We start from the raw sequence: 26,628 nt of genomic DNA, 5'->3' as shown, positions 1-26,628 counted from the left end.
CAGAAAAAGACAAATATTCTGTGATTTCACTTACATGAGGTACCTGGAGTAGTCAAATTCATAGAGAAAAAGTAGAATGGTCATTGCCAGGAGCTAGGGGGAAGGGGGAATGGGGACTTGTTTAATGTTACAGAATTTCAGTTTTGCCCATTTTTTAATCAGGTTTTTTTTGTTGTTGAGTTGTAGGAGATGTTTATATATTCTGGATACTAGACCCTTATCAGATATATGATTTGCAATTATTTTCTCCCATTCCATGGGTTGTTGTCTCATTCTGTTCATAGTGTCCTTTGACGCACAAAAGTTTCAAATTTTGAGAAAGTCCAACTTACGTATTTTTTCTTTCATTGCCTGTGCTTTTAGTATCATATCCAAGAAGTCATTGCCAAATCCATTGTCGTGAAGCTTTTCCCTTATGTTTTCTTCTAAGAGTTTTATAGTTTTAACTCTTATGTTTAGGTCTTTGATCTCACTTAAGATTCTTAACAGGAACTAATTATGCATGTCTCAAGGCTTTGTTCAACTCTAAAGTCAGAAAACTAAATTCATATTAATGACAATGATGAGAATCATAGTGTTTTATTAGAATCATAGTATTTGTTGCCAAGTTATTCTAAGGACAGTGGAGAATAAAAATGTATTTTTATTTTTGGTGTTAGTACATCTGGGCGTCTGAGTATGAGTCCTGATCTGCCTGACACTTAATAGTTGTGTAGCTTGGGCAAGTTTTCTTGTCTGTAAACAGGGATGATAGTAGTAATTAACTCATAGGATTCTTATGAAGATTAAATGAGAACATACACATAAAACATTCTGTACTATGCCTACGATATAGTAAGAGACCAAAGAAATGTGAAGAAAATACTATTGTTTAGACACCTGTGAAACTGAAGTACAAAAAAATCTATTAGATGCAAACATGCTTCATTTGGAACCAGAGAGGCAATTTCTTGAATGTGTGGCGTCTTATATCCTTTAGTATGTCCTATAATCCGGCTAGGCCATTGTTACCTTGCATATTTGCATTTATTGGTAAACACTGGAGTAAGCTTCCTCTACTACGTGGAGATTTTAGGACTCTATGCTGTGAGGTTTTGTTGGTTTGTATGTCTGTCTCCTTCACAGGTAATTACTGACTTCTGTGTACCATGCTCTATGGCATTTAGGGTACAGAGGTGAAAAGACGGGGCCCTGCCTTCAAGGAACTCATATTCTATTGAAGGGCAGATAACTAAACAGATGATAATAATACAGTGTGGTAAAGATGTGAGGAGAAGATTGTTTAAAGTTCAGACAGAGCAGCAGTACCTCTGGGAAGTTCTCCATGCACCAGGACTGGTAGATGCAGTTGCTCACTGAATATTTTCTGAAGGACTAAAAGAATGGCACCCAAATAATACATCTGATGAAAAACAGAGCTGTCACCTGTCTCTGGCAAGTCTAGAGAGATACCCAATATCTGAACTTAGATTTCTGGTCCATAATTTGAGAAGCCATGCTTTGGGAGTCTGGTTCTTTGGAAAGAGCTTTTGACACTGCCACTTTAACCAGCAGAGTAGGAGCACACACTTGCTAAAAGGCTCATTGTATTTCCGCCAATCTGGGGTTTTCAAAAGTAAAATATGGGAGCAGGTAAGGGTTGGCAGGGGGGATGGTAGATGCTGAAGAATAAATAGGTCCCTAGCATCGACGCCTCCAGCCAGATTTATGATGGGGCCACATTGCACAAGAATGAGTCCGTTTCCATAAATCTGTTTCTCCTGGTTGCTGGACAGAGCTGAGTAGTTGCTGTGTTGAATGGAAGAGAGGCTGTGCCTGGGTTCAGGGTCTGTCCAGCTGGTTTTCAACTCTTATCCCTCAGTGGAGCCTCCCCAGGCCTGTACTCCTGCACTGGGGCTCAGCACTGGGGGAGGACATGAGGTGGGCATCTTCTCATTTAACTAGACTGTGCCTTTCCTCTCTACAACCCCACAGCCCAACACAGAACCTGACACAGAATAGGAGGGCTTAAGTGAATATCTGTTGAACAAATGATTTAATTAGTGAATCCACAAAGATCTCCCATGGATCTTGCCGGGAAGGGAGACTTTCTTCACTTGTGAGTCTGCCCCTTTCCATTCCTCAAAAGCATAACACATTTATCAAGCACTTACTGGTTGCCAGACACTGTACTGGATACTTGTGCCTGTATTATCTTTTCTAAACTTCACAACAACCCTATAAGGTAGGTATTATTCCCATTTTACGGATGAAAAATCTGGGGATTGTGATTATGTAAAGTCTAAGGTCTAACAACTACTAAGTGTCAGGTCAGGTTAAATTCAAGTCCACCTGTCTTCAAAGCTTGTGATCTGCTCTATAGCACTTTGCTCAGAGGGAGAGTCCGTGCTCACCTGGAATCACTGAACTAACAAAGAGACACCGTGGAAAGTCTTTGAGGAAAGAACCAACCCTGCAGCCTGAGCCATCACGTGCAAATCTTTAATTGATGCAGCCAGAGCCTAGCTGAGATTCTCCCCAGCTACTCCACCACACTAGGAAAATGGGTTTGCATCAGATCGCCAGCCCTGAGGAGATCAGCTGGGCAGGGTCTTCGAAAGCTAGTGATGGGGACCAAAGCAAAGGCAGTAGTGTGCTGAGCACATAACAGCTTAGCCATGAAGTGGGATGACTAGAGTTGCAGGCTGTGTGCAGAAGGGCTGGTTATTGAAAATGGATTTTCTCAGCCAATGAGAATATCTGCTTGGGACTATTCACTTTTAAGCCTAATTGAAAATAGTCCCAGGTCAAATTCTATCTGGAAAGTTGGCCTTTGAGTCCCAAAGTGATACTTTAAATAAGTGTAGTAAGCTCTGAAGGGAGCTGGCATGCCTGAAACTGACATTTACTATATGCCGGATCTGTCTTGAAAATTCTAGGGTCCTATGGTTCTATTTGTTGTTTTAGGGGAGAAAGGCCATTAGTTGGATATTTCCTTCTCCATGTAAGTAAAAGGAACATTATTCTGTCTTTTCAAATCTATAAGACAAATCCTGGCTGGGAGACCTTGATTCTGAGATCTAACTTCCAGAATCTACTTGTTTAGTATCTGACTTTTCCCATTATCAGTGTAGGCGATGTGGTCGAGATGTGGGCAGAGCCCTGGTCTGCAAGTCACAGCGCTAGAGCTCGGTCTGGACTCTAGCACTAATTGACTAGGTGATCCTGGATCTTGTCTGGCTTTCAGCGCTAGACTTGACAAGCTCTAAGAACACCAAATAACCACTATGGCCTCATGCTTCCTGAAGCTAGTGAAGGGTCACCCTTCACTAAGCATAGCCCTTGTAACTACAGATACTGAAAGGGGGAGCAATCTTGATCCCTCAGTGGGCAGGCCTTGGGGCTTTGGGAAGATCCAAAGAGAGGGAACTGATGCAAGATGCTACAACCTCAGAGTCAGAGAGGGAAATGACGCTTATCTTAATGAGCAGCTCAGCTGGAGGGGCTCTAATGGCCTGGGGTGAGAGTGGGAGGCAGGGGGTGACATCTCAGCTACAGGAGCCTGGCAAGCGAGGTGACTGCTATTTGCTCATTCCAGGTGCTGTACAGTGTGTCCAGCCATTGTGGGGTCTGTTGTGGGCAGGTGGAGGGCAGGCTGCTGAGCCGGGCTGAGCTGGGTGTGCAGCAGGTGCAGAAACTGGAGCTCCAGAGCCCTCTCAGTAGGGTGGCTTTTTAGTTCTTGAACAATTTCCTCACCTTAATTGGCTCTCTAGGGCCCTGGGGGTAGCACTGGCACCTCAGAACAGTCCCCGTTACTGGGAGAGTAGTTCCCCTGGTAATGGGAAGGAGGCAGGCTGTGTTTAGGGGGATGTACTTGCTGCTGCCAGTACTACTTGGAAGGCTAAAGCTAGAATAGATTTACTGAGGGAGAGAGTTCGAAATAGCTGTGATGGATGGACGGGGTCTTGGAGGGGCCTTTTATCTGCTGGAACTCTCTCATTCAAGGGGGACCAGTCATGGTTGACTGCTGTGGAGGCCTGAGAGCAAGAAAGGCCCTTGGAGCTTATCTCTAACCCTTCACTGCATAAATGGGGCATCAGGAGTCCAGAAAGGGCTAGAATCCTGCCGATTGTCACATAATTGATCACTCACAGAGTCAGATAAAAAAAATCCAGCTCCTTTGCCTGCCAGTCCAGGACTTGCCTGGGTTTGAAGGCCAGCAGGACCTGCAGACCTAGAGTCTCGGTGCCCTACTGTCTCTCTCTCTGCAGGCCCAGTTGGAAATGGGGTCAGTGGCTTTGCGTGGAGGCTGGCAGTCCATCAGTCCCTGGATTGAGTCTTGAGATTTGAAGTGAAGAGATAGAGGTACCACTCCATCAGATGAAATGAGCCTGGACTCATCCTCCCTGTACCTTCCACATTCCACTGTGGTACTTTCTTGGCACAGAAACTTGTTTTACAGTTGGGTCGTTCCTAGGAGCAGGGGCTCTGAAGGTTGTGGACCATCCATCTCCAGCCTCAGTCTGTCGCCTGGCTCTCATGCCGAGATTCTGACTCTTGGCTCAGATCTGCTGCCTGGCCCTGCCCCACAGTCCCTGGATCTCCCTGCCTGACCTCACTTCAGGTATTGCCTCTGTGGGTTATACTCCCAAATCCTCTGGCTTCAACCCTGATCACTCCTATTCTGGGCTTGCATTTCTAGCTACCTAAAAGGATCCCAATTGCTTGTAGTTCAGAACAGAAACTTGGCATGGCCTTCAAGGCTCTTCCCAGTCTGAACTCAACCTAATTTTTGAGCCTCATCTCCTGTTGTTCCTCTACATGTACTAGCTTTACCAGTCTTTCCTTGAGAGATCTCACATTTTGATATATGTAATCATCTGTTTATGATGTTCCTTCCTCCTAAAATGCCCTTTCCTTGTTAGTAACATCCTGCCCAAAACTGAAGGTCCAACTCAGATGTGACCCAGTTATCGAAACTAGAGCACACAAGGATGGGGGTTGACTAGAAAACAAGCGGGATCCCCATTACCAGAACTGAATTCCAAAGAGTGAGGCTAGAATAATTTAGGTAGTTGCTGCTTTAGGCTAAGGATCAGCAAACTTTTTCTGTAAAGGGCTAGATAGTAAATATTTTTGGCTTTGCGGGCCACACAGGCTCTGCTATAGCTATTCAACTCTGCCATTGCAGCACAAAAGCATCCATAGACAATGTGGAAATGAATGGGCATGACTGTGTTCCAATAAAACTTTATTTACAAAAATAGGCAAGCTGTAGTTTTCTGACGCCTGTTTTAGGCTCTGTCTGGGGATATTAGGTAGGTTTGAACCTGTGGGTGGCATCAAGTAAGAATAGCTGTGCAGGAGCCAAGCAGGGCCAGAAAATATGGAAGGGAATCGCAGGTAGGGAATAGCGTTAGGATGAGGCACATGGAGGAGAGAGCAGGAGGAACAGGATGGAGTTAAATTTGGCTGGAATAAGCGATTGCTTGAAGGAAAGAAATGGGAACTCTGGAAAGGAAATTTAGGGCCGAATTGTGAAGGGCCTCGACTAATTTAAGCTATGCTGTAGACAGTGGGGAGCCATTGAAAGTTATTGGTCAGTGGAATATGATCAAATCTGTATTTTAAAAAAGTCATTCTGGCTCAGTGAGAAGAGTGATTGATTGGACGAGACAGGACTGGATGCAGGAAGACCTGCTGGGAGGCTACTGCAATTGTCCAGGCCATTGGTTCCAGATTACTGGCCCTTGAACCAGTGCTGGTCTGGATGCCTAAGAATTATTTGGGAAACTTGCTAGAATTATAGATTCCTGGTCCTACACCCACACCCAAGAGATTTGGATTTAGTAGACTCAGGATTTCTAACAAACCCTCCCAATTTGAGAATCGCTGGTCCAGCAAGTCAGGATGAGGCCTGATCTTCAGGGGCTATGGATGTCAGAGAAAGTAGGACATAGGTAAGATGGGATTTGGCAACAGCCCTCTTCCTTCTCCTGTTACCTGTCACTGTTCATGATAGCCCATCCATTTGACTCTTTTTTTCTTCACACACCACCACTCCCCTCAACATCCTATTTTGGTCATGTCCTATCACCTCTCTTTGAAACAACTCTTCTGTTGTTTTCTGTTTCTATCCTCATTCAGGATCCCATTAATGCTCAACTGGACAAGGCTCCTCCATGACCCCCCTGTCTCCGGTCCATCAAGATAATCATAAAGCCCAGCTGTGTCACTTTCGAGAGCCTTTTGGGGCTGCCTTTGCTTTTAGGGTAAAGATCAATCTCCTTAGCTTAGCATTCAGGGCCCTTCAGGAGCTTACTCTCCTGCCAGTCTTTCCAAGCTCATTCCCTGCCACTCCCTGTCTGTGCTTCTGAAATTTCCCTGTACTCTGTGCTCTTGCAGTTATCCTGTACCTGTAGCCTTGCCCCATCTTAATGTCTTCCCTCCAACTCGACCCTGTTTTTTCTTCTCTTTTTTCTCCCGGCTTGTGTGTGACTGTCTCTCCCTGGGGGGTAGAGTTAGCTACCAAGGGACACCTCCCAGGACCTTTGTGCATCAGAAATGTGTTTCTTCTCCATCTGAAGTCCTAATCCTCCACTTGTGACGGACAATTGGTCACTATGGCAACTGACTGTGACGTCACAGGATAAGGACTTCAGGTGAAGTGGCAGGAGCAGGTGAGTGTGTAGGAAACAGATTTTAATGTCTGTCGAAGGCCCCCCCGCACACCCTCCTTCAGCGCCGGGGGCACGGAGGGATGTCTCGGGCTCCTGCTGATTTTTAAAATGATGCGGTGAGAGTGTGTGCCTGGCATCTGCGTGCTGCAGCAGTGTGGGGCTGACAGAGTGTGTCAACTTGCGCTCTGGCTGTGCAGGCACCGCTGCTGCGTGAGCCTGTTATTCCATTCTGGATTGCTATTTTGATACCCAGATTGCATCATTCTTCCTACGTATAAACAGGGGGTCCCCAGGGCCCTGCAGCTACTCACTTCTCCACCAACACTGTTGTTGTGATGAGCTCTATTTAAATGAGCTGCCGGATCGGGGCAGGTTCCAGCCATACATGAGCATTGTCATTTTGGGGAACATGGAGGGCTGAAGGATTTTTGGATCGAGTCTTAAAAGGCTGAGAGTGATGGCCTCCTGAGCCGTGCAGAGGGCGACAGAGCTAGTTCCTGAAAGTTGAAAATCTCGTTTTCTTCCTTCTGAGCTTCTATTCCAAGGCACCCAGAGGATTAGGAAGGAGATGCAGCTAGGAAGAGAGTCGCCTCTTTGAGGTCTCCCTCTTGCTGTTCAGTTTGGGAAAATTGCTGCAGAGCCTTCGAGATAAACAGGAACAGGAGGAGTCAACCAAGCCCTTTCTTGCAGGAGCATCTCAGGTGAGCTGGAGAAATGCAGTCCTGGTTGAGGATGCATCAGAGAAAGGAAAGGATCCAGGCTGCTCCCCCTTCCCCACCCAGTACCCAGCTCCCCAAGGTTTAGGCCCTGCAGCCCCAGCTGGCTGCAGCATGCAGGGCGGGTGTTCCTGGGCACTTGGTAGGCACCATCCTCTGGGACTGGTGGTGGTCTCATCTCGCACTCTTCTGACTTCTCTCCCAGGTGTTGCTGTAATCACAGGGCCGCAGGGGCCGCAGGTAAGCCTGCTGGCAGCCAGGGGCAGGAGCAGCAGTCACCTTAGCATCAAAATCTGTCTTTCTAGCAGGGACTGGGCATCTGGGGAATGGGTGCAATCTGTTTCTCAAAGGTGGTGCTACTTTAAGTTATGGGCTAGAGGAAGGCTTCAGGGGCTTGTGTGGTGGGGGCCTTAGCTATGACGCCCAGTACCCTAAGGGCTGCCCTTGCGTGGGAGGACAGGAATGGTTAGTGAGGATGGCCAGCCTGCCAGAGGATACAACTAGAGTGCTTATTCTCCTTGCATAGTGACTGACAGAGGCATAGGGTGGTAGAATGTCTTACTTGTGGATACAGAGGTGATCAGGGACTACTCAGTGGTGTAAGGTACCGCCTATGTTTTACAAGTGCTCTGTGGTTTTTAGCTAAGTCCCTCGCTCTCTCTGGGCCTCCATGTCATCATCTGTATGGTGAGGCAGTTGGCTAGATAAACAATGAAAAAAGCTAGGTCTGTCCAGCTTTGGTTCTACAGGTGAGAGCTGGCAGAGGAGCATCAGGCGGCTTCAGAGGGTGCCACTGCTCTGTTGGAGTCAGAGCTTGGGCCCCAGCTACAAAGTTTCATGGACCCCTGGGCAAGGGCTGTAGAACGAAGGGCTTTTTAACCCTCAGAGTGTCGCTTAGCACTGGGGTCAGGCTTATGCACCTGGGGTGTATGTGCCCTACCTGGTGGGCTGAGCTGATTCAATGCTGGCTTTCTGAGACCTCCTTGGAATTTCTCCCCCACCCCAGTCCTCTGGTGCTCAGGATGCCTTGGAATTGCTGTTCATGTCTGAAGGGTGGACTCCCCAGTCTCAGCCCCCCTCCCTTGCTACCTCACTAAGTCCTGAGCTCAGCATGCTCTGTAGGCCTCAGCAGTAGTTGTTGTAGTGCCAGATCTCATGCTGCACCCTAAGCCTGCTCGTGGGTCCTTCAGTGGAGATGGGAGTTCAGGGAGGCAAAATGTGTCCTCTACCTCACCACCAACCCCCAGGGTACCTAGGTATCAGGACACCCTTCTGTCTGTTGGGAATCTGCCCTCTTCTCTTCTCTGCCAGAGGGGAAGTACATCACAGCTATGTTCAGAGTCTTTCTTAACTTCTTGGAGCCTCTTTACAAGTGGGTGGGCCTCCTTTCTCAGCTGGATGATACAGGGGACAGAGCTATCAGGCTCAGCCACAGGGGCAATGGGTGCTCTCTCTAAGGCTCTGGTCCTCAAACTTGGTTGTACATTATAATCACCGGGGGAATTTTTTGAAATACTGATGCCTGGATTCTACCTCCTGAAACTCTGATTTGATTGATATGGATGTGGACTGGACATCAGGATGTTTAAAAGCACCCCATATGATTCAAATATGTAACAAGGTTTGAGAATCACTGGTCTATAGAATGAAAGTGCCTCCAGATTTATTTTCTCCAGGAGAAAAACTGCTTTACTTGCCTTTTGTCAAAGATCGTATTTCTTAAAACTTTAAGCACAGGTGGGGCTAGCTCCCAGCTCCTTCTGTATTCCCAGAGTCCAAAGCAGGTCCAGGTTGTCATTATTATGGAATATTTTACTGATAATCAAATTTTCTAGTTAATTAAAATAAATTACCTTGTTTATTTACACTTGAATTAGAGAGCAATATAGCGTGATGGAAAGGGCGGGGTTTTAGAGGCAGAGATACTCGGGTTCCAGTCATAGTTCTGCCTGTGCTTTCTACCATCTTTGATGGGTGACAGCTTGGAGCCTCAGTCTCTCCAACTATGAGATGGGGGCAATGCCTACCTCTCAGAGGTAGTTCGATGATTAAATGAGATAAAACATATAGAGTGCCTGGTGCAGGGAGTGGTGGTAAAAGAACAGTCTGTTCCACGCCTCCCAGGGACCAGAAGTGCTCACTCTTATGACAGATGGACTGAACACCCTCGGCTCTCAGTGCTGCTCTCCCAGGCCCCTAGGTCCCCAGGAGGACCTCTGGTGCCTGTGACTTCTTCAGGAGGCAGAAGCCTCACCTCCTCTGGGGATGGTTGTGTGGCTTTTGGGTCCTGGCTCGACATTGCTCAGAACTGATGTTCCTGTGTATGAAATAAAAGCTCTAGGCTGTTGCTTGAATAATTCAAATAGAAAAAAAGCAATATATCTAAATAGTATTTTCTGTAATATGTGACTTAATTATGTATTAATAACTAAATTAATGTTAAATATTATAAGTAGATGTTTGGTTATTTTATGTACGTCCACAGCCCTAAGAGTTCATGTATTTCAATTGTCTTACACAAAAACTTTGTTGTATCCTCATTGAAAAATGGAAAATCCTCCTAAAAAAAAAAAAAAGCTCAGGGTTGACTTAGCTTGATGGAGGTTAGGCAACTCTTGAAGGGAGATAAGAATTTCTGGGCAACGGTATGGTGGCACAAAGAGAGCACAAGTCCTGTGTCCACTCTGGCCCACAGCTCCATGGGACCTGCCAGTACCACTGCCCTGGTTCTCCACCTCTGCTTTCTGCCGCAGCAGCCCCTCCTCAGATGGGATGAGCTTTTAGATCCAGGCCTCCCCTCAGCCACCAGCCTATCCCCTGACCTGCTGACAAGGGTGACAGCCAGGTCACTGTTTGGCTGTCTGTCCCTTCCCATCTAGCCCAGGGGAATATTCCTGAAGCCTGGCTGCACTAGGCAGAGGAAGAGGGTTGGATAATCCATACTTCCCTGCTATTCCCATTCCCCTCATTTTAAGGATGTAAAAAGTAAGATTCAGAGCAAGGAGGTCACTTACCTAAGGTTACATAGATAGTGCCATTCCTGGGCCTGGAAACCACACCTCCCAATTCCCAGCCTTTCCCGAGCACCACACCTCTGCTCTGGATCAGACCTGATTCTTTTATCATCCCGGGCTGGCTTTTTTTCCATCACCCTGAAAACTTCCAGATGGCTTCTTACTGCTTTCAGTGGCCGTGTGTGCAAAGAATGCACATGGAATACCCAAACCCAAAAGAAACGTAATTGTCCAGTCTGCTGAAAATCACGCAATAGCCTTTAGTACCAATTTTGAAATATTTTTGTGTGCAGACATATGACCAGATAGTTAAAATGCGCTGTGGTATTTGTTATACTAGAAGGATGTTCAGGGTACTGTGGGAACCCAGAAGAGGGAATAACCAACTCATCCTGAGGGAAATCAACCCTGCTTCTCAAAGGTAGAACATTTGAACAGGTTTGAAAGGATGAATAGGAGATTATTTGAAAAGGAGGGGAGCTAGAAAGAATATTTCAGGGAGAGGGAACAGCACTTTCACAAACACAGGGTTATGCAAAGGTTTGGTGTATCCGGGAGACAGCAGAGATATTTGGTATGGCAAGGACAGAGGGTGTGTGGCAGATGAAGCTAGAGATGAGACTAGAGAGATAAGCCAACTTGGAAAGGGCCTTGAGCAGCAAGCTGAGGATTTTAGCCTTTAAGGCCGAGAGAGAGAGAGAGAGAGAGAGAGAGAGAGAGAGAGAGAGAGAGAGAGAGAGTGAGAGAGAGAGAGAGAGAGAGAGAGAGAGAGAGAGAGAGAGAGAGAGGATGTGTGATGAGGCCTTATCTGAGCCATTCAGTTATTTCTCTTTTTTCATGATGCTAATGAGGCTGTGTTACCATGACTAATGTTTGGGCTTGTGGTACCAGGGAGTTGAAAGCCTTGTGGAAATTATTTTCAACAATTAGAGCAGCATTTCTGACCTGGGGGTAGATGAGGAGGGTCTCCCCAGGGCAAGCCAAGTGGAAGGGAGGGACAGTCACCTGATTGCCCTGGATGATGCCTCTGTGGAGAGCATGCTTCTCCACCTATGGCCACTGTTCTACAGGCAGACGAATATCTAGAGGATTCCAGATCCAGTTCTGTCATTAAAGTCCATGGCACTGGGAAGGCTGGGGGAGGTTTTTTTTAGGGGGGGTGAGAGGAAGAAGAATATTAAACTACTATTTTGCATGATTTTGATTTTTCTTTTGCTGCATAATAAGCCACTCCAAAACTTAGTCGTTAAAACAACAATTAAACTTTATTTATGATTCGATAGGATGGCATTTTCTGGGTGGTTCTTCTGGGCTGGGCTTGGCTAATCTTGGCTGTACTCATGCCTGTGTCTGTGTTCAGCTGGTGGGTCAGTTGGGGCTAACTGGTTTATGATGGCTTCAGGTGGGACACCTGAGACAACTGAGGCCTCTCTGTGCATGGCCTCTCATCTTCCAGCAACCTAACCTGGGGTTGTTCATGGGGCAGGCTTAGAGTTCTGAGAGCAAGAGCAGAATCATGCAAAGCCACATGAGGTCTAGGCTTGGAACTTGTTCAGTGTCACTTTTGCTGCCTTCTTTTGGCCAAAGCAGGTCATGAGGCCAGCCTAGCTTCAAAGGGTGGAGAATAGACTTCACGTTTTTAGTGGTTAGGATTACAAGGGCATGGACGCAGGGAGGGGAAGAATGTGTGGCCATTCTTTCAATCTACCTCTCAGACTCTCTGACTTTCATAACCAGGGAGAGTTGATAATTGAGGTTATTGCCTTACCATGAATGGGATATGAGAAATCTTTTGAATTCAAAGTCAACGTTCATGGAGGATCATGTGCTTTCTCAAATATTATCTAATTTAAACCTCACAGCAACTCTTATCTTCCCTTCTTATTTTACGTATGAAGAACCTGGGGCACAGGGAGGTTAAATGAGATTAAGTGACTTGTCCAGCCAAGGTCATTGGGTGGTAAACCTGGTGTTTGGACTTAAGCTTATCTGACTGCAAGTCTAGAGCAACTACCATTGTATCATTTTGATGATATGAGACAGAGAAGACTGTGGTGGTACTGCTGCCTTCACTGCCGTAGCCAGCCTCTTTCCAGGTTGTCCTCATCCCAGGGCACAGGCATCTGGCCCTACTCAGGAGGCTCATTTCCTTGCACCCAGTGGGCCAACTGCTCTTGGGGTGGGCCTGAAGAGCACTGTAGTCTCCAGGGTGGCTGTCTCATGCTGCTTATATAGTCCAAGAGCCCACTATGCTGAGGAATGTGTAGGAGACTGTTGCATTTCTCTGGGGAGAGGGAAGGACAAGATGTTCATGTTCACAGGTGAAACATACATATATGTGGTGCACCCAACATGGACTAGGTGGAGAAGGCCCAGGAAAAGCTCTCTGAGCTCCAGGGGCAGACCGATTGGCTGTAACGAGAGAAAAACAACTCTTAGATGAGCAGGCAGAGAGGCCTACCTTTCTCTGTCTAAGCCTCCTGGAAGCTCTAGCTTTGAGATCTTTAAAGTAATTCTGCTACGTGGTAACCTTAATGGCTGGAGCTGTGCCCTTGGCTAAACTGACCCCTAGAGCTTGGCCAGTAATGGGAGCTGGGCTCTTAGGGCTGTGGAGCAGCAGGAAGGCACCAATTATCAGAACCAGAGCAGACTGGGCCTGTAGTAGCATGGCTTGTGGGGAGGAGAGGAAAGTAGAACTAGGCAAAGATGAGGATGTGAGGAGGTCTGTAGGGCAGAACCCTAATGGAATGGTCATGTCTAGAGTATCTAGATGGTAAGTGCAGGCTGTGGCATCAAACATAGATCATTTTGGCACCAGTGGTTTTGGCACATACCTTTTGTTGTGTATTAGAAAGCCTTGTGTCTAGGCCTTATGCTATGTATAATCTGCCGTGTTGCCCTGACTCTGCTATCTTTTCCTCCCCTCCCAGAGCTCATCTCCTGTCCTGGGTGTAAGCAAGTGTACCTTACCAGGGATGTAACTGAACATTTTTTTCTGCTTTGCTTTTCTACTGGGCAACCCAAGATGGCCAGGGTAAGTCAGGACAAGCAAAGAAGCAGCTAATCCTTTTCAGAATTCTGTGGGGCCCCTGTCTATAAGTCTGTCTATCTACCCATCACTCCATCTAACTTGTTACCCCTCCATCAAATTTGCCTAATCATCCATCCATCCATCCATCCATCCGTCCGTCCGTCCGTCCATCCAGAGAGAATCAAAATGTTTGAGTTGGGGAAAGCAAAATGGGGATGTTTTTCTCTCCCTTCTAGCTCTTACTGAAAGATATCAGTCCTGAGCTTTTATTTCCTTCTTTCTCCCCCTGAGTTGAAACTCATTCAGCAGCCTGGATTAAATAGGTTCATCAATCTTGCCTATATTTAACAAGGAATATGTTTTTCCTGAGTTTCTGAAATTTCACATCACTTACTGACTGGTGCCCCTTTTGTTCCGCTCTCCACTAGGATATTTTTGCCATTACATTTTATTCATTTGTCAATTTACTTGCTTGCTCCAGTATCTACTTCTTATTGAATGTCTGACATGTACCAGGCCCTGTGCTGGCTGCTAGGAAGACAGAGACCATGTTCTCTACCCTCAAGAAATTCATAGTTTAATTAGTAAAACTTGTATTTCTCCTCCTTTTTTCCCACTATGGTTTGTCAGTTGCCAGTATAAGGACAAAGCTATCCAGAATCCACATCAGCTTGGTGCCCTGTATTATTCAGGCACAGATAGGCTAATTTTTCCCACATCGCCTCTTCTCCACACGCGTTACATCAGCCCTGCAAGATATTTGCTGACCTACTGCATGAACATTTGGACCAGGAGAAGACTAGGTACTCTTGGGCCTGGCAAGCCCCAGACCAGGTCTTTCTTCATATCTGATCATCTTTCTTTGTCCTCCCCCAGCTGCAGCTTCCTCGTCTCTGCAGGCACGTTGAATTTTCTGCTTTTGCCTGCATTTTCCCATTTTCCTCCCTTGTCTGCCTGGTGAACTTCTACTTGTCATTCCATCTCCAACTCAAATGTCACCTCTTTATGAAACTTTCCTGCTCACCCCTAGACCGAGCTCCTGGAAACCTCCCTTGGCTTCCTTAGCACTTGGTGCATCCTTTTATCACAGCATCCCCCATTGAATGTCTGTCTCCCCATCCAGGCTGTGTGTGCCTTGAGAGCGGATCCTTGCCTTATTCATTTGGGTGTCCTCATCTTCAGCACACCACTTGTGTGAATAGCCCCTGAGGCCACTATTATTTTAGTCACAAAGGGTGCTTTCCTTCACAAGCCCCCACATGTCACTCCCAGGCAGCTCTCCAGAATTGACTGCACTCCAAAATAGTGGAGGAACAGCCCTGCAAAACCCCAGTCCCTAGAGCATTTACCACTCACAGAGGCAGGCCCAGGTGAGGATATTGTCAGTAACTCCAGAATTCTCTGCTTCCAGAGCTGCTCTGAGTGCAAGGAGAAGAGGGCAGCACACATCCTCTGTACCTACTGCAACCGCTGGCTGTGCAGCTCCTGCACGGAGGAGCATCGGCATGGTCCTGCCCCTGGCGGCCCGCTCTTTCCCCGGGCCCAGAAGGGATATCCAGGTATCACTCCCCGCTCTCCCCACCAGCTCACATGCCCTTAAGTGCTGAACCCTAAAACCCTGGAGAATAGCTCTCTGACCTTGTTTCCATGCTGGGGGTGAGGGTAGAAGTGGTCTCAGAGCCTTTCTCAAACGAAAGACGTCTCTGGCAGAGTCACAGTCACAGTGTAAATCCATCCTAGCTCTCTCTATTGGGGGTGGGAGTGGGTGAGTGTGGGGAAGATGGTGCAGAGAGGCATAGTCTCGAGTTATCATGGAAGCTAGCTGAGTTCCCTACTTTCACTTCTGTTTAGAGCAATCATGCCTCACTTCTGTTTAGTTACTTGATTAATTAAATAGCCTGGATCAGGGCCTGTCCATTTGTCCATCCAGCACCCTTTGTTTTAAATGACAATCTTTTTGAGAGTCTTTCCCAAGGCCCTTGAACCATGAGACGGGTTTTTCTCTTGTCATACCCACAGGAACCAGCGTTAATGATCCATGTGATCTGGCTTGGAGCCTGGCAAGGCTGGATAGTTAGTTTCAGCCCCACCATAACAGAGTCCTGGTAAATGAAGAGGTTTAGGTCGAATTTTAGAGGATTCATTCTTCTGCAGGAGATCATGTGCTGCCATAGCAAACACCTTCCTCAGCCTCTGGCAGGTGGTGGATGCCTGGGGCTTGATGGTGTGTTATTTCTGGACAGCTGGGCAAATCCAGCCAGGCTGAGCCTGCATTCCTCCTTGTGCTCCTGCAACCTCCCTGGCCCAGAGAGAGGCCTCTCCTGTTTGCACCACCTTTCCTCAAGCTCTGTGTATCCCCTGTGTCCATTGAGGGCCGAGCGTTGCTCAGTGGAGCTTAACTGAGAGGTCTTCCTGAGCAAGAGAAGCCCATGTTCTCCATTCTTCTCTGGCAGGAGTGAATGGTGGTTCTGGGGACTTCGCCTTGTACTGTCCTCTACACACACAGGAAGTGCTCAAACTGTTCTGCGAGACCTGTGATGTGCTCACATGCCACAGCTGCCTCATGGTGGAACACAAAGAACACAGGTGGGGCTGGCTGCCCAAAGAGGGTTGGGAGGGCTCTGGGCTCCCTACTTGTGAGAGCGCTGGGCTCCCGGTGCATCAAAGTCCTCTCTCTGCCCAAGCTAACCTTGGGTTGAAGTTTTTCTCTGCTTCTGTTGTGGGGCTTCTCTGGAGAGGCCTAAAGGGCCAAGAGCCTGCAGTATCTCTGACTTTCCCTAGATAATCCCAGCCTCGCTGGGCCTGGCTGAGACAACGCATTGTGGGGATTCTTGCTTGACTGGCATGCTCAGAGTAAGACAACGCCCTCTTCAGCTTTTTTTCTGCCTCCTCCTCTAGGTGCAGACATCTTGAAGAAGTTTTGCAAAACCAGAGGATGCTTCTGGAAAGTGTGACTACACAGGTGGCTCATAAGAAATCCAGTCTACAGACATCTGCAAAGCAAATTGAGGACAGGTAGCACAGGCTAGCCCCTGGCCAGTGCTGGGAATGCTCTGTTCCTTCACATCTTGGATCCTAATACAAGGCTATCAGATGTAGTACTTATTAAGAGGATGTGCCATTAAGCAGATGTGGGCATATGTCCCAGAAGGCATATGTCCCGACCTTAGACGTCTCAGGGCCAGGGAAAGAGCTTGGGTCATCACTGGGTAAGTGGGACCAAGCTAGGTCAGGATGATCAGAGTGAATCTGGGCCAAACCGAAAGTAGCCATGAAATAACCAGGAGTAGGTGCTTGAGAATGAGAGTACAGAGTAGATACTGAGGCAGAGAGTGCTGTTTATCAGGAGGGTGCAACAAGTCAGTGGCAGTCTGCCTTTTGTTACCCCTTTCTCAGTGTTTTCTGTATAAATCTGCAAATGATAAGAAATCATCTGTATTTTATGTAGGAAGAGGAATTAGTAGATATTGAGAGCTCATCATGTGGCAGGCACTGGTTCAGCATCATACATGCATTATTCTGTTCAGTTCTTATAATTCTGTGAGTCAGGGGTTATCTCCACTTTGCTAATGAGGAGACTGACGTTCAGAGAGGTTAGGTGACTTGCCTGAGATCACACAGCTAGTCAGTGACTGAGCTGGGTTTGGAAGCTAGGTCTGTGTGACTTCAAAGCCCATGTTCTTTTCTTTTTTTACAACTTTAATGAGATATAACTTACATACCATAAAATTGCCCTTTTAAAATGCACAATTCAGTGTTTTTTAGTAGATTCATAGAGTTGTGCAACCATTATTACTGTCTACTTTTAGAACATCTTATCACCCCAAAAAGAAATCACATACACATTAGCAGTCACTCCCCATTCCCCCCAACACCCCCAGCCCTTGGCAACCACTATTCTACTTTCTGTCTCTGCCCATGCTCTTTTTACTGCATGGCACTGTTCAGTGGAGCATCCTCCTTTTTAAGACAGCAAATTACATGAAGTAATACCCATACTCACTCTCTCTGTCCTGCGCCTAGTGCTGTGTGAACTGGTGAGCTCTGAGTTGACCTGGGTGTGGACCTGAGGTTTACCTAGAGAAAAGCGGGTTGAACTTTGTGCCATTGGCCCACTTAGGTCAAGTGGGATGGGTTGTACAAAGGGTGGGATGGTAGAGGAAGGTTATGGTATCTTTATATTTAGTCCCTGCTGGGCCCTGATCTCAATAGGCAGCCTCCAAGTTGTTGGCTCTTATGTTGCTGTCTCTAGGCCCTCATAGGTTTGGAGGGAAGGGATCACCATGCTCTGTCGCATCCTGTTTACAGGATTTTTGAGGTGAAGCATCAGCACAGGAAGGTGGAAAACCAGATCAAAATGGCCAAGATGGTTCTGATGAATGAGCTGAACAAACAGGCCAACGGGCTCATAGAGGAGTTGGAGGTATATGTGGACAGATAATTCAGATGGATGGGTTCTGCGCTCTTACTGGCTCGGAAACCAGGCACATATCAAACTAGTCTTAGGGCTCAGAGCTGCCTGCACTGGAATTCAGATGTGCAGTTTCCATAGCTCTCTGCTGCTCCCTATGTCTTAAAATGTCCAGTCTGATTTTGGGAGGGTGGCTCATTAATGGGGCTGGAAAATCAGTTCAAACTCCCATCAATGCTGTGGCTCTAAGGCAGCTGCCTTCCTGGACTGTGCAGGGTTATAGCCTTGGAAGAGAGTCATGAAACAAGTTATGCCCAAGAGAGGTAGACAGTCATTCATTTATCACCCATTCCATATTTGTACTCTTATCTACCTACCGTCCTTCCTTCCCTTCCTCCATCCCTCAGCTGCCCATGGCAGCACTTTGTCCTGCTCTCCTCCTCTCAGCGTGCAGTCTCATCTGATTCCATCAGTGTTCATACTGATACAGGCCACTAGACTTCCCAAGCAGGTGGACTGCAGTCCAAGAACAGGATCAGAGATTCTATCTTCTCTCTCCATACCCAGGGCATTACTAATGAGAGAAAGCGGAAGCTGGAGCAGCAGTTACAGAGCATCATGGTCCTCAACCGTCAGTTTGAGCATGTGCAGAATTTCATCAATTGGGCTGTCTGCAGCAAAACCAGTGTCCCTTTCCTTTTCAGCAAAGAGCTGGTAAGAAGAACTCCAACTCCTCAATCACTGCTTTTAGTAAGTGTTAGTAAGTGTAACCCTTTAGTAAGGGTTAGTAAGTGAATGCCATATTTTACCAAACCCCACAGTGCAAAGGACCCAGGTGCTGAAATGGTCCTGCCTTCCTCCAGGCTACTCAGCTGGGAAATTCTATAGTTCTTTGTCTTAGGTGATGGATTTAGGCATTATCCTGGATGCTAGCAGTGTGCTGGACATCCCATAGAAAGTTATTTGGGTCTAAATGGGGGGCTAAGACGAAAGGAGGAGTTGAGGATTTGAAATGTTGGACTTGGGAGGATGGTGATGCTCAGGAGAAGGATCAAGAATTTTGAAAGAAGTTGATGGGGTTTATATTTAGATACGTTGAATCTAAGATGCCTGTAGGGCATCTAAAAGGAGATGTCTAAAGTCTGTTTTGATAGATAGGGTTGGAAGTCAGAAGGAAAGTCAGGGTTGGAAATAGAGGTATGGGAGTCACTGGGATATCTGTGGTCTCACTTGGGAAGAGTCTGTGGACTCCTCCTGAGAGGGCTGCCAGGCAAGTGATATCCTGAGGGAGAATTACAAATCATTTGAGGCCTGGAAGAGATAAGAATGTAGGGGTTCCAGAAGCCTCGATAAGAGGAAGGGGATCAACGGAGGGAAGGAGGGGGAAGAAGGATGTGAAGATAGTAAAGTGCGAGGAAATGAGCATATGGGGGAGGGCTAGAGGCTAAAGAGTTATGGCTTTGAGCCCTTCAACCTGTGACGACATGTGAGGGACAGGGAGTTGTCATTCAGGTGCAAGATGCCCAAAGAAATGACCTTTGGTGCTGCTGTCAGATTGTGTTTCAGATGCAGCGATTGCTGGAGACAAATTGTAACACAGATCCTGGCTCCCCTTGGAGTATCAGATTCACCTGGGAGCCTAACTTCTGGACCAAGCAGCTGGCTTCCCTTGGTGAGGCAGGGCCCACCCTGTGGGCTTTTACATAATTGCTAAGAACGAATAGAGAGCATCTGCTTAGCTTACTGGATAGGTCAGCATATGCCTGAGAGAGAGAGAGAGAGAGAGAACTCCCTGAGACTGCCAGAAGTCATGGAGTTATTTAGCAAACGTTTTTCGTTTTTTGGAGGGGTTGGGGGGGTGGGTTGGAGTGGCGGGGCGGTGGTAGTGCCCAGCTTAAATAGCAATGGCAATACAGGACTTTTGTAACAGGACCAGTTGAAATCTGAGCTTTCCATTCTGCATGATTGTCCCTGTTACCTTGGTTTCATTGCTGGAGAGGAGACAAGACAGTGGTCCTGCTCTCCAGAATGCTGTATGGCAGTGCAGGGGAACCTGTGTCTCTGTGGTCATACAAGGGTATATGTGTGCATGGGCACAAACAGGGGATCTCAGCAACAGTGAGAGAGAGGGAAAGAGTGAGAATGTCATGATGTCACACACACCCTTTGGAGTTGAGATGTAGGTGGGTAATTCATGACCTTGTGTATTTTCCTTCCCTGCTGCAATAATTTGCTGGCACTCAGTCTTTAGGCAGAATGTTGACACAGGAAGTTGTGCCTACGTTGACAACCTAATGGTAGGTTTGTTAAACTAATGGCCAACTACTGCCTTCACATGGGTTGTTAATCTCATTGAAAGTTTTTTGAACTTGACAGAGTGATGAATGATATTTAGGTTTATTTTTTGCTGCCCTCTCCCTTTTGATTTAATTCAACAGACCTTTGGTGGGCCCTTGCTCTGGGTCAGGCCCCTATGCACTAAAGGACCAAGGTGAATAAAACACACCTCCTGCCCTCAAGTTGTTCGGTCTTCCCCTAAGTAAGCCTCATCAAAATGATGAGCTGGAGAGGCCATTAGACTAAGCTAACAATAGGTATCATCTACTCATGCATGAGGGCCTGGGGACCTCAGGACAGTGCTGATGCCTGGCACTGAGCTGGCACTGGAGCTTCCCCATTCTCTTCCTTCCTACTTGCCCCACACACAGTTCCTCAGACCCGTATTGAAGACTTGCTCATTTGTCCTGGGGATGACTCTCTTTCCTTTGCTACTTTCCAGCACACTCCTTCTCCACCCCTAACATTGATTTTTTTTTCTGAGTCTCTGTTAAAAACTGAGTGGGTGCTATTTGAGGGAGCCCCTGATTTCTCTAGGGGATACAAATAGAGTCAGGACTGAGTATCTGGTGAAAACTGAGCTAATTTCTCAAATGTGCCAGGTCCCCAAAGCAGGTCCATATAGGTTCTATTGCTGGCAGTATTCTAGACGGAGTCTTGGAGATCAGGGGTTGAATTTCTTAATCTCTGCACCTGGTACAGTTTGGTTGTCTTTTGGTCAGAGCAGGAGATAGCAGAGGGGGAACAACCACAGATTACCTTTGGAAACACTCTCTATGCTGAATTTCCAGGCTGTATAACTACTGAAGGTGGACAGCTGTCCCGGGCAGATACTCCTGCTTATGGAGGCTCACAGGGACCATCATCCTTTTATCAAAGCCGCCAGTCCCCAGTGGCTCAGCAAGAGACTCTTAGCCACCCATCTCACAAGTTCCAGTCTCCAGCACTGTGTTCCTCGTCTGTGTGCTGCTCCCACTGCTCCCCAGTCTCACCTTCCCTCAAATGCCAGGTCCCCCCGACCAGCATACACCCAGCGCACAACTTTAGGCAGCCCTCTGAGGTGGTACCCCAACAACTGGGATCACTGCAGTGTTCCACCCTGCTGCCCAGGGAGAAAGAGCCGCCTTGCACTCCTCATCCGCCAAAGCTGCTGCAGCCCTGGCTGGATACCCAGCCCCCCGTGGAGCAGGAGAGCACATCCCAGCGGCTGGGGCAGCAGCTCTCTACCCAGCCGGTGTGCATCGTACCTCCGCAGGATGTTCAGCAAGGAGCCCATGCCCAACCCACCTTACAGACACCCTCTATCCAAGTCCAGTTCGGCCACCACCAGAAGCTAAAGCTTAGCCACTTCCAGCAGCAGCCACAGCAGCAGTTGCCGCCTCCCCCACCTCTGCCACCTCCACCCCAGCAGCAGCCACCCCCACCTCTACCTCCATCCCAGCATCTGGCTCCCAGTCAGCATGAGAGCCCTCCTGGGCCTGCCTGTTCCCAGAACGTGGACATAATGCACCACAAATTTGAGCTGGAGGAAATGCAGAAGGACCTGGAGCTTCTGCTTCAGGCTCAACAGCCCAGCCTGCAACTGAGTCAGACCAAATCGCCTCAGCATCTTCAGCAAACCATTGTGGGCCAGATCAACTACATTGTGAGGCAGCCAGCACCCGTGCAGTCCCAGAGTCAGGAGGACGCCGTGCAGGTGAGCCTCAGGGTGGCTTGGGGCACGTAGTCTCTCCATCCTAGGATTGCTCAGGGAACACAGCCTTCCCAATCACAGGGTGGCACAGAACACAGTTTCTTCCTCTTAGGGTGGCCTTGAGCTCAGCCCTCACATTTAAAGACTGCCCTGGCCTCCACTGCCCATCTCAGGAAAGCTCCAGAGAACATAATACCTAGTCCCAACATAGAGCTGGGCTTAGTACTCTCCAGCATGGCCTGGCTTAACTCTGTCCTCCCGGGTGACACTAGGGACCTTGCCCATGAATGGAACCTTCTGAGCTGTGCTGTACTCCTGCCAGTGCTGGGGCAGAAGGGAGGCTGTCTCTTCTCTTTGTAACTTCCTCATATCCCTTGCTGGAACTTATGGATCTCAGACAAGGGGTAGGGGAGAGCTTAAGGAGTGGAGGGAGGGTACACATTAGATGCTTGTGGGCAGCATCTTTATAACATTGCACAGATATAGACTTAAAATTTATTTCAAGCCTGTTAAGGCTAGGTATGTTTTATATGCACTGTATCATTTATCCTATCAACAACGTTGTTAAGTAGGCATTACCATCTGTATTTTATAGGTGCAGAAGTGGAGGTCAGAGAGGGCAAGCAGTCTGCCTAGAGATCATAAAACACTGAGTGTAGAGCCAAGACTTGGAGCCAGGCCTGCTGACTCTAATGCCGCAGAAGAGGCCTTGTTCTCTCCCTAGGGGGATGATGAATGCCACTCCTCTCTTTTCTCAGCTGAAAGCCAATTGAAGAGGTACAATTTGTACCTCTAGGATCTTTGCTGCATTCCACATCTTCATTCTTAACCCTTGCTTTTTTTTTTTCCAGAGCTTCCTGTTCCAGCCCCTTCCTCTACCCCCTCTCCCTTTTCCCATAGTGGTGTCTCCTTTATTTATTTATTTTTTTTATTATTTTCTTTTATTATTTTTTTAAATTTATTTATTTTTTCCCCCAAAGCCCCGGTAGATAGTTGCATGTCATAGCTGCACATCCTTCTAGTTGCTGTATATGGGATGCAGCCTCAGCATGGCCGGAGAAGCGGTGTGTCTGTGCGCGCCCGGGATCCGCCCGGGGCCGCCAGTAGTGGAGCGCGCGCACTTAACCGCTAAGCCACGGGGCCGGCCCATGGTGTCTCCTTTAAATTTGTAATCACATTTATATCTTCAAAGCAGCTCTATAGACTTTTATTTTATTACAAAATATAAGGCCTCACATTTATGCTTTAGCACTGATAACTTCAGACCATGCTTTGAATGTCTTTCTCTGAGGCTCAGTTCCTTTGAGGGGATATGAAATAATCCCCATGATGGCAAAGAGGAGTCTAGGGTTCATAGAGGACCACAAACTAAATGTAAGTCAAAACTGTTGTGATTGCTAAGGTGAATATGACAGAGTTGGCTCAGAATTCTCAGTTTGGGTTCTATCCTAAGATGATCATATTGGGATATAGTTTTAGGAAGAGTTTAGATAAGAGTATCTTTCTTTTTGAAAAATTTTTAGGCAGTTCACAATGTGTAGGTGGTGACAATGGGCAGTGTGGGGTGGGCATTAGCCCTTGCTGCTGCTGCTGTTACTCTCTGCAGCGAAACCCACCCAAGTTCTTATTTTCTTCTCCAGGCTACAGATGAGCCCCCAGCATCTGAAGGCCCAAAGCCAGCTCTCCCTCTTGACAAGAATACTGCTGCTACCTTGCCCCAGGCGTCTGGGGAAGAAACCCCTCACAGTGTCCCCCCACTGGACAGCACCATCCAGCACTCCTCTCCAAATGTCGTGAGAAAGGTACTAACGGAGCCTGCTTTCCCCGACCGCATGGGACCCACTGCGAGCCAAGACCCCAGGGACCTGGATGAGGATGAAGGGGTAGTGGGAGGAGTGTCCCTGTTCCATCCCTGGATGTTACACGGCCCTGACTCATGCCTTCTGTCCTAATGAGTCGGCAACATAGGTCCTCCTCCACCCCAATTTCCACTCCCACATACACACTTAAAGTGAGACCAACTGGGCTTCCTGTGGAGTGGATGGGGAAAGGGAAAGAGCGCCAGTTTATTGAACAATTCTTCTGTGCCTGCAGCTATGCATGGTACTTCACAAGCATTATCTCACTTAACCTTCCCAACAGTTTTGTGAGGTGGGCATCCCCATTTTATAGCTAAGGAAGCTAAAGTCCGGAGCCCTATGGTTAGTAGATGAGAGGGCTGAGGTTTATTTAAAAGAAGGTCTGTCAGAATCCAAAGCCTGAAGTTTTTCCTCTCTGCAATGAAAATGGGGAAAATATTTTATGTAGCCCCACAACCCAAAGTTGATTGGCCTTAGAATTTGGATCAGTGGAATTTGTTGGGCGGGAGGTCTGTAGGGCTGTCCTGCAGAAGTAGCTGAGCATCTAGGGGCAATGGGATCTCTTGAAGATAAGCTATTGGAGGCCTTCCTGTCCACCCACCTACCTGCTTGCTGGAAGTGTTCATTTACTCTGGCAGTAACCCAGAACCCCACACTCCTCAGCTGTCCTACTCTTACCCCTGCCCATCACTCCCACCTGTCATCTTCGTAGCTAGAACCTCAGCACTGTGCCGTGCCCTCCACCCAGCACTCTCTGGGTCTCTTGGCCTGTTCGACTTACCCTGTTGCCATCTCTAGTCTTGTACCGTCAGCCCTCCTGGTGCCTCCACTCAGCCCCGTACTTGAAGCTCTGTCAGCTATTCTGTATGCTTCCAGCCTGCACACTCAGCCCTGCAGCATCCCTCTGGCCCTGCAGCCCCACTTCCAGTGGTTATTCTGTGTACTCACCCCTCACCATCTTTCCCCCAGCAGCACCATTGCCATATATGTCTTAGATCAGTCTATCTCAGGGATTCTTGAGAAGAGAGTTTAGAAAAGTAGGGAATGGCAAAAATGAAATGTTAACTTGGAAATCCCTGGTGACTCTTGAAGTCTGGGCAGGCGTCTAGTATTAGTGGCTTTTGTCTATGCCTGTCCTGTCCTACCTTTTGAAAATGGTTTGGCCTAGGAGCGATAAGGGTGCTGTAAATAGACCCTTTGTGGCTCTTAGGGATTTGACTTCTTATACCTGGGCCGGATACCTATCCCTCCAAACATTTATTTATTCACTCAATGTTCAGAACCTATATATTAATCTCCTAGTATGTGCCAAATATTTTGTTAGGTGCCAGGCACATATCGGTGAGTAAGATAGTCTCACATTGGAGCTTACAGTCTAGTGGGAGAGAGAGTTAACCAGGCAACAACAATCAAGTATGATGAAGTACTGTGCTAGTCACTGGGGTGTAGCAGGAGCACCTGACCCTGGGAGAAGGACTGTTCACAGAAGACTTCCTAGACGACATGCTGTTAAGCTGAGATTTGAAGAAGAAGTTAGGCTAGTGAAGGGGCCGGGTTGTGGGGAGCAGGGGTAGAATACATAGTCAAAGGGAATGGCAAGTAGGAAGGTCCAGAAGTGAGAGAAAGCCTGGGGCACTTAGAGGGTTGCAGATAATGTGGCTTGGTAGGATCATGAGATGTACTGGGGAACAGGAGTGATTGAAACCAGAGCGGTTGGAAGGCCTTGTAAATTATGCTCTGGAGTTGGGATTCAGTCTTGGGGGTTAGGAGGAGTGAATGAAGGATTTCCAGCAAGGAGGGACATGGTTTGAATTAAATTTTAGAAAGATCACTTTAGCTGTGGTAAGGGAGACCAAAATAGTACAGAGGAGAAATAGGAGAGGTTGAATGAAATCAGTAATGATGGGAATAGAGAGGAAGCAAGGGCTTTCAGAGTTCAGACCACAGGAGCTTTTGGACTTGGAGTCTTATTGGTGATGGGAATTGAGGGAGAGAAAGTCCTTTGGCTTGACACCCAGGTCTGTCTTCTTCCACTGGGTTGCCATTCACTGAGATGGGAGCATGGGAAGAAGAGCATATTTTGAGGGCTGAAAAGTTAAGTTTAAGTTTTAAATTGTTGATGTTCTCCTGTGGAAGCTACATGAGAAGATGACTGGAAGGCAGCCAGCTCCAGATGTCAGTAGTTGAGAAGGAAGCACGGGAATTACCAGTGCTCACGTGGTAGTGGAAGCCAGTCAGAAAACACCACTGCTTGTTTAATGTCTCAGTTCTGTTCCTATGCCCAGTACAGAGGAAGGGAGGTGAGCCACACGCAAGCATGGAGTCTCTGCTACCTGTAGGGGTGGCCCACAAGGCTCTCTGAGCAGCAAGGGGATGCTGCCCTCCTGTGTGGCTGCACGTTGGCAGCGGGGTTAGTGAAGGTCCTGGGAATTCTAACTTCTCATTTTGAGCTGCTCCTAGCCCTTATTAACCTCAGCTCCTACAGAAGTTTGGAGGGGCAGGTGGCCTGGCATTTTTCACTTGTTTTCTAGGCTTCTTCATGGCCTGGACTCCCAGGAAAAGGAACCTTAATGTTGCCATCCTGGCCCAGAGGAAGCTTTGGGTCTACTTGACTGACCAAGGTCTGGTTACACATGAAGTTACTGAAATATGAAAAAAGGCTTTCTTTTTGAGAGAATTCATTGCCTTTAAGCTGGGATTGGGCAGTGTGGAGGGTGTGAAGTTTGAGGCTACCAAACAACATTTTGAGCATTTTTCTACTTTTTTCCATAGGTTTTTACATGGATTATTCCATTTTATCTCTTTGTTTATCCTAGAAATACTATGAGGAAACCACTTTCTTATTCCCTTTTGAAAGATGTGGAAACTGAGACACAGAGAGGTTAAGTGACCCACCTAAGAGTTATAC

General features: G+C 47.5%; 1 protein-coding gene across 6 annotated transcripts in view; it reads left to right on the top strand.

Annotated features, from left to right (window-relative positions):
* TRIM66 (tripartite motif containing 66) overlaps positions 1-26,628 on the top strand; it is a 59,191-nt gene that overhangs the window by 10,753 nt on the left and 21,810 nt on the right. For all 6 annotated transcript variants that reach the window (XM_058545929.1, XM_058545928.1, XM_058545926.1 and 3 more), the window contains 9 exons: positions 13,320-13,423; positions 14,832-14,979; positions 15,874-16,006; positions 16,319-16,435; positions 17,729-17,843; positions 18,399-18,545; positions 19,386-19,503; positions 20,960-21,864; positions 23,502-23,663. In XM_058545929.1, coding sequence (XP_058401912.1) covers positions 13,320-13,423; positions 14,832-14,979; positions 15,874-16,006; positions 16,319-16,435; positions 17,729-17,843; positions 18,399-18,545; positions 19,386-19,503; positions 20,960-21,864; positions 23,502-23,663 — 1,949 coding nt within the window. The remainder of the gene's footprint in view (positions 1-13,319; positions 13,424-14,831; positions 14,980-15,873; positions 16,007-16,318; positions 16,436-17,728; positions 17,844-18,398; positions 18,546-19,385; positions 19,504-20,959; positions 21,865-23,501; positions 23,664-26,628) is intronic.

Source organism: Diceros bicornis, chromosome 7 (genome assembly GCF_020826845.1).
Source record: "Diceros bicornis minor isolate mBicDic1 chromosome 7, mDicBic1.mat.cur, whole genome shotgun sequence".
In the NCBI taxonomy this organism is placed as follows: domain Eukaryota; kingdom Metazoa; phylum Chordata; class Mammalia; order Perissodactyla; family Rhinocerotidae; genus Diceros; species Diceros bicornis.
Note: the sequence above shows the minus strand (reverse complement) of the source record. Positions and strands in the feature narration are given on the sequence as shown.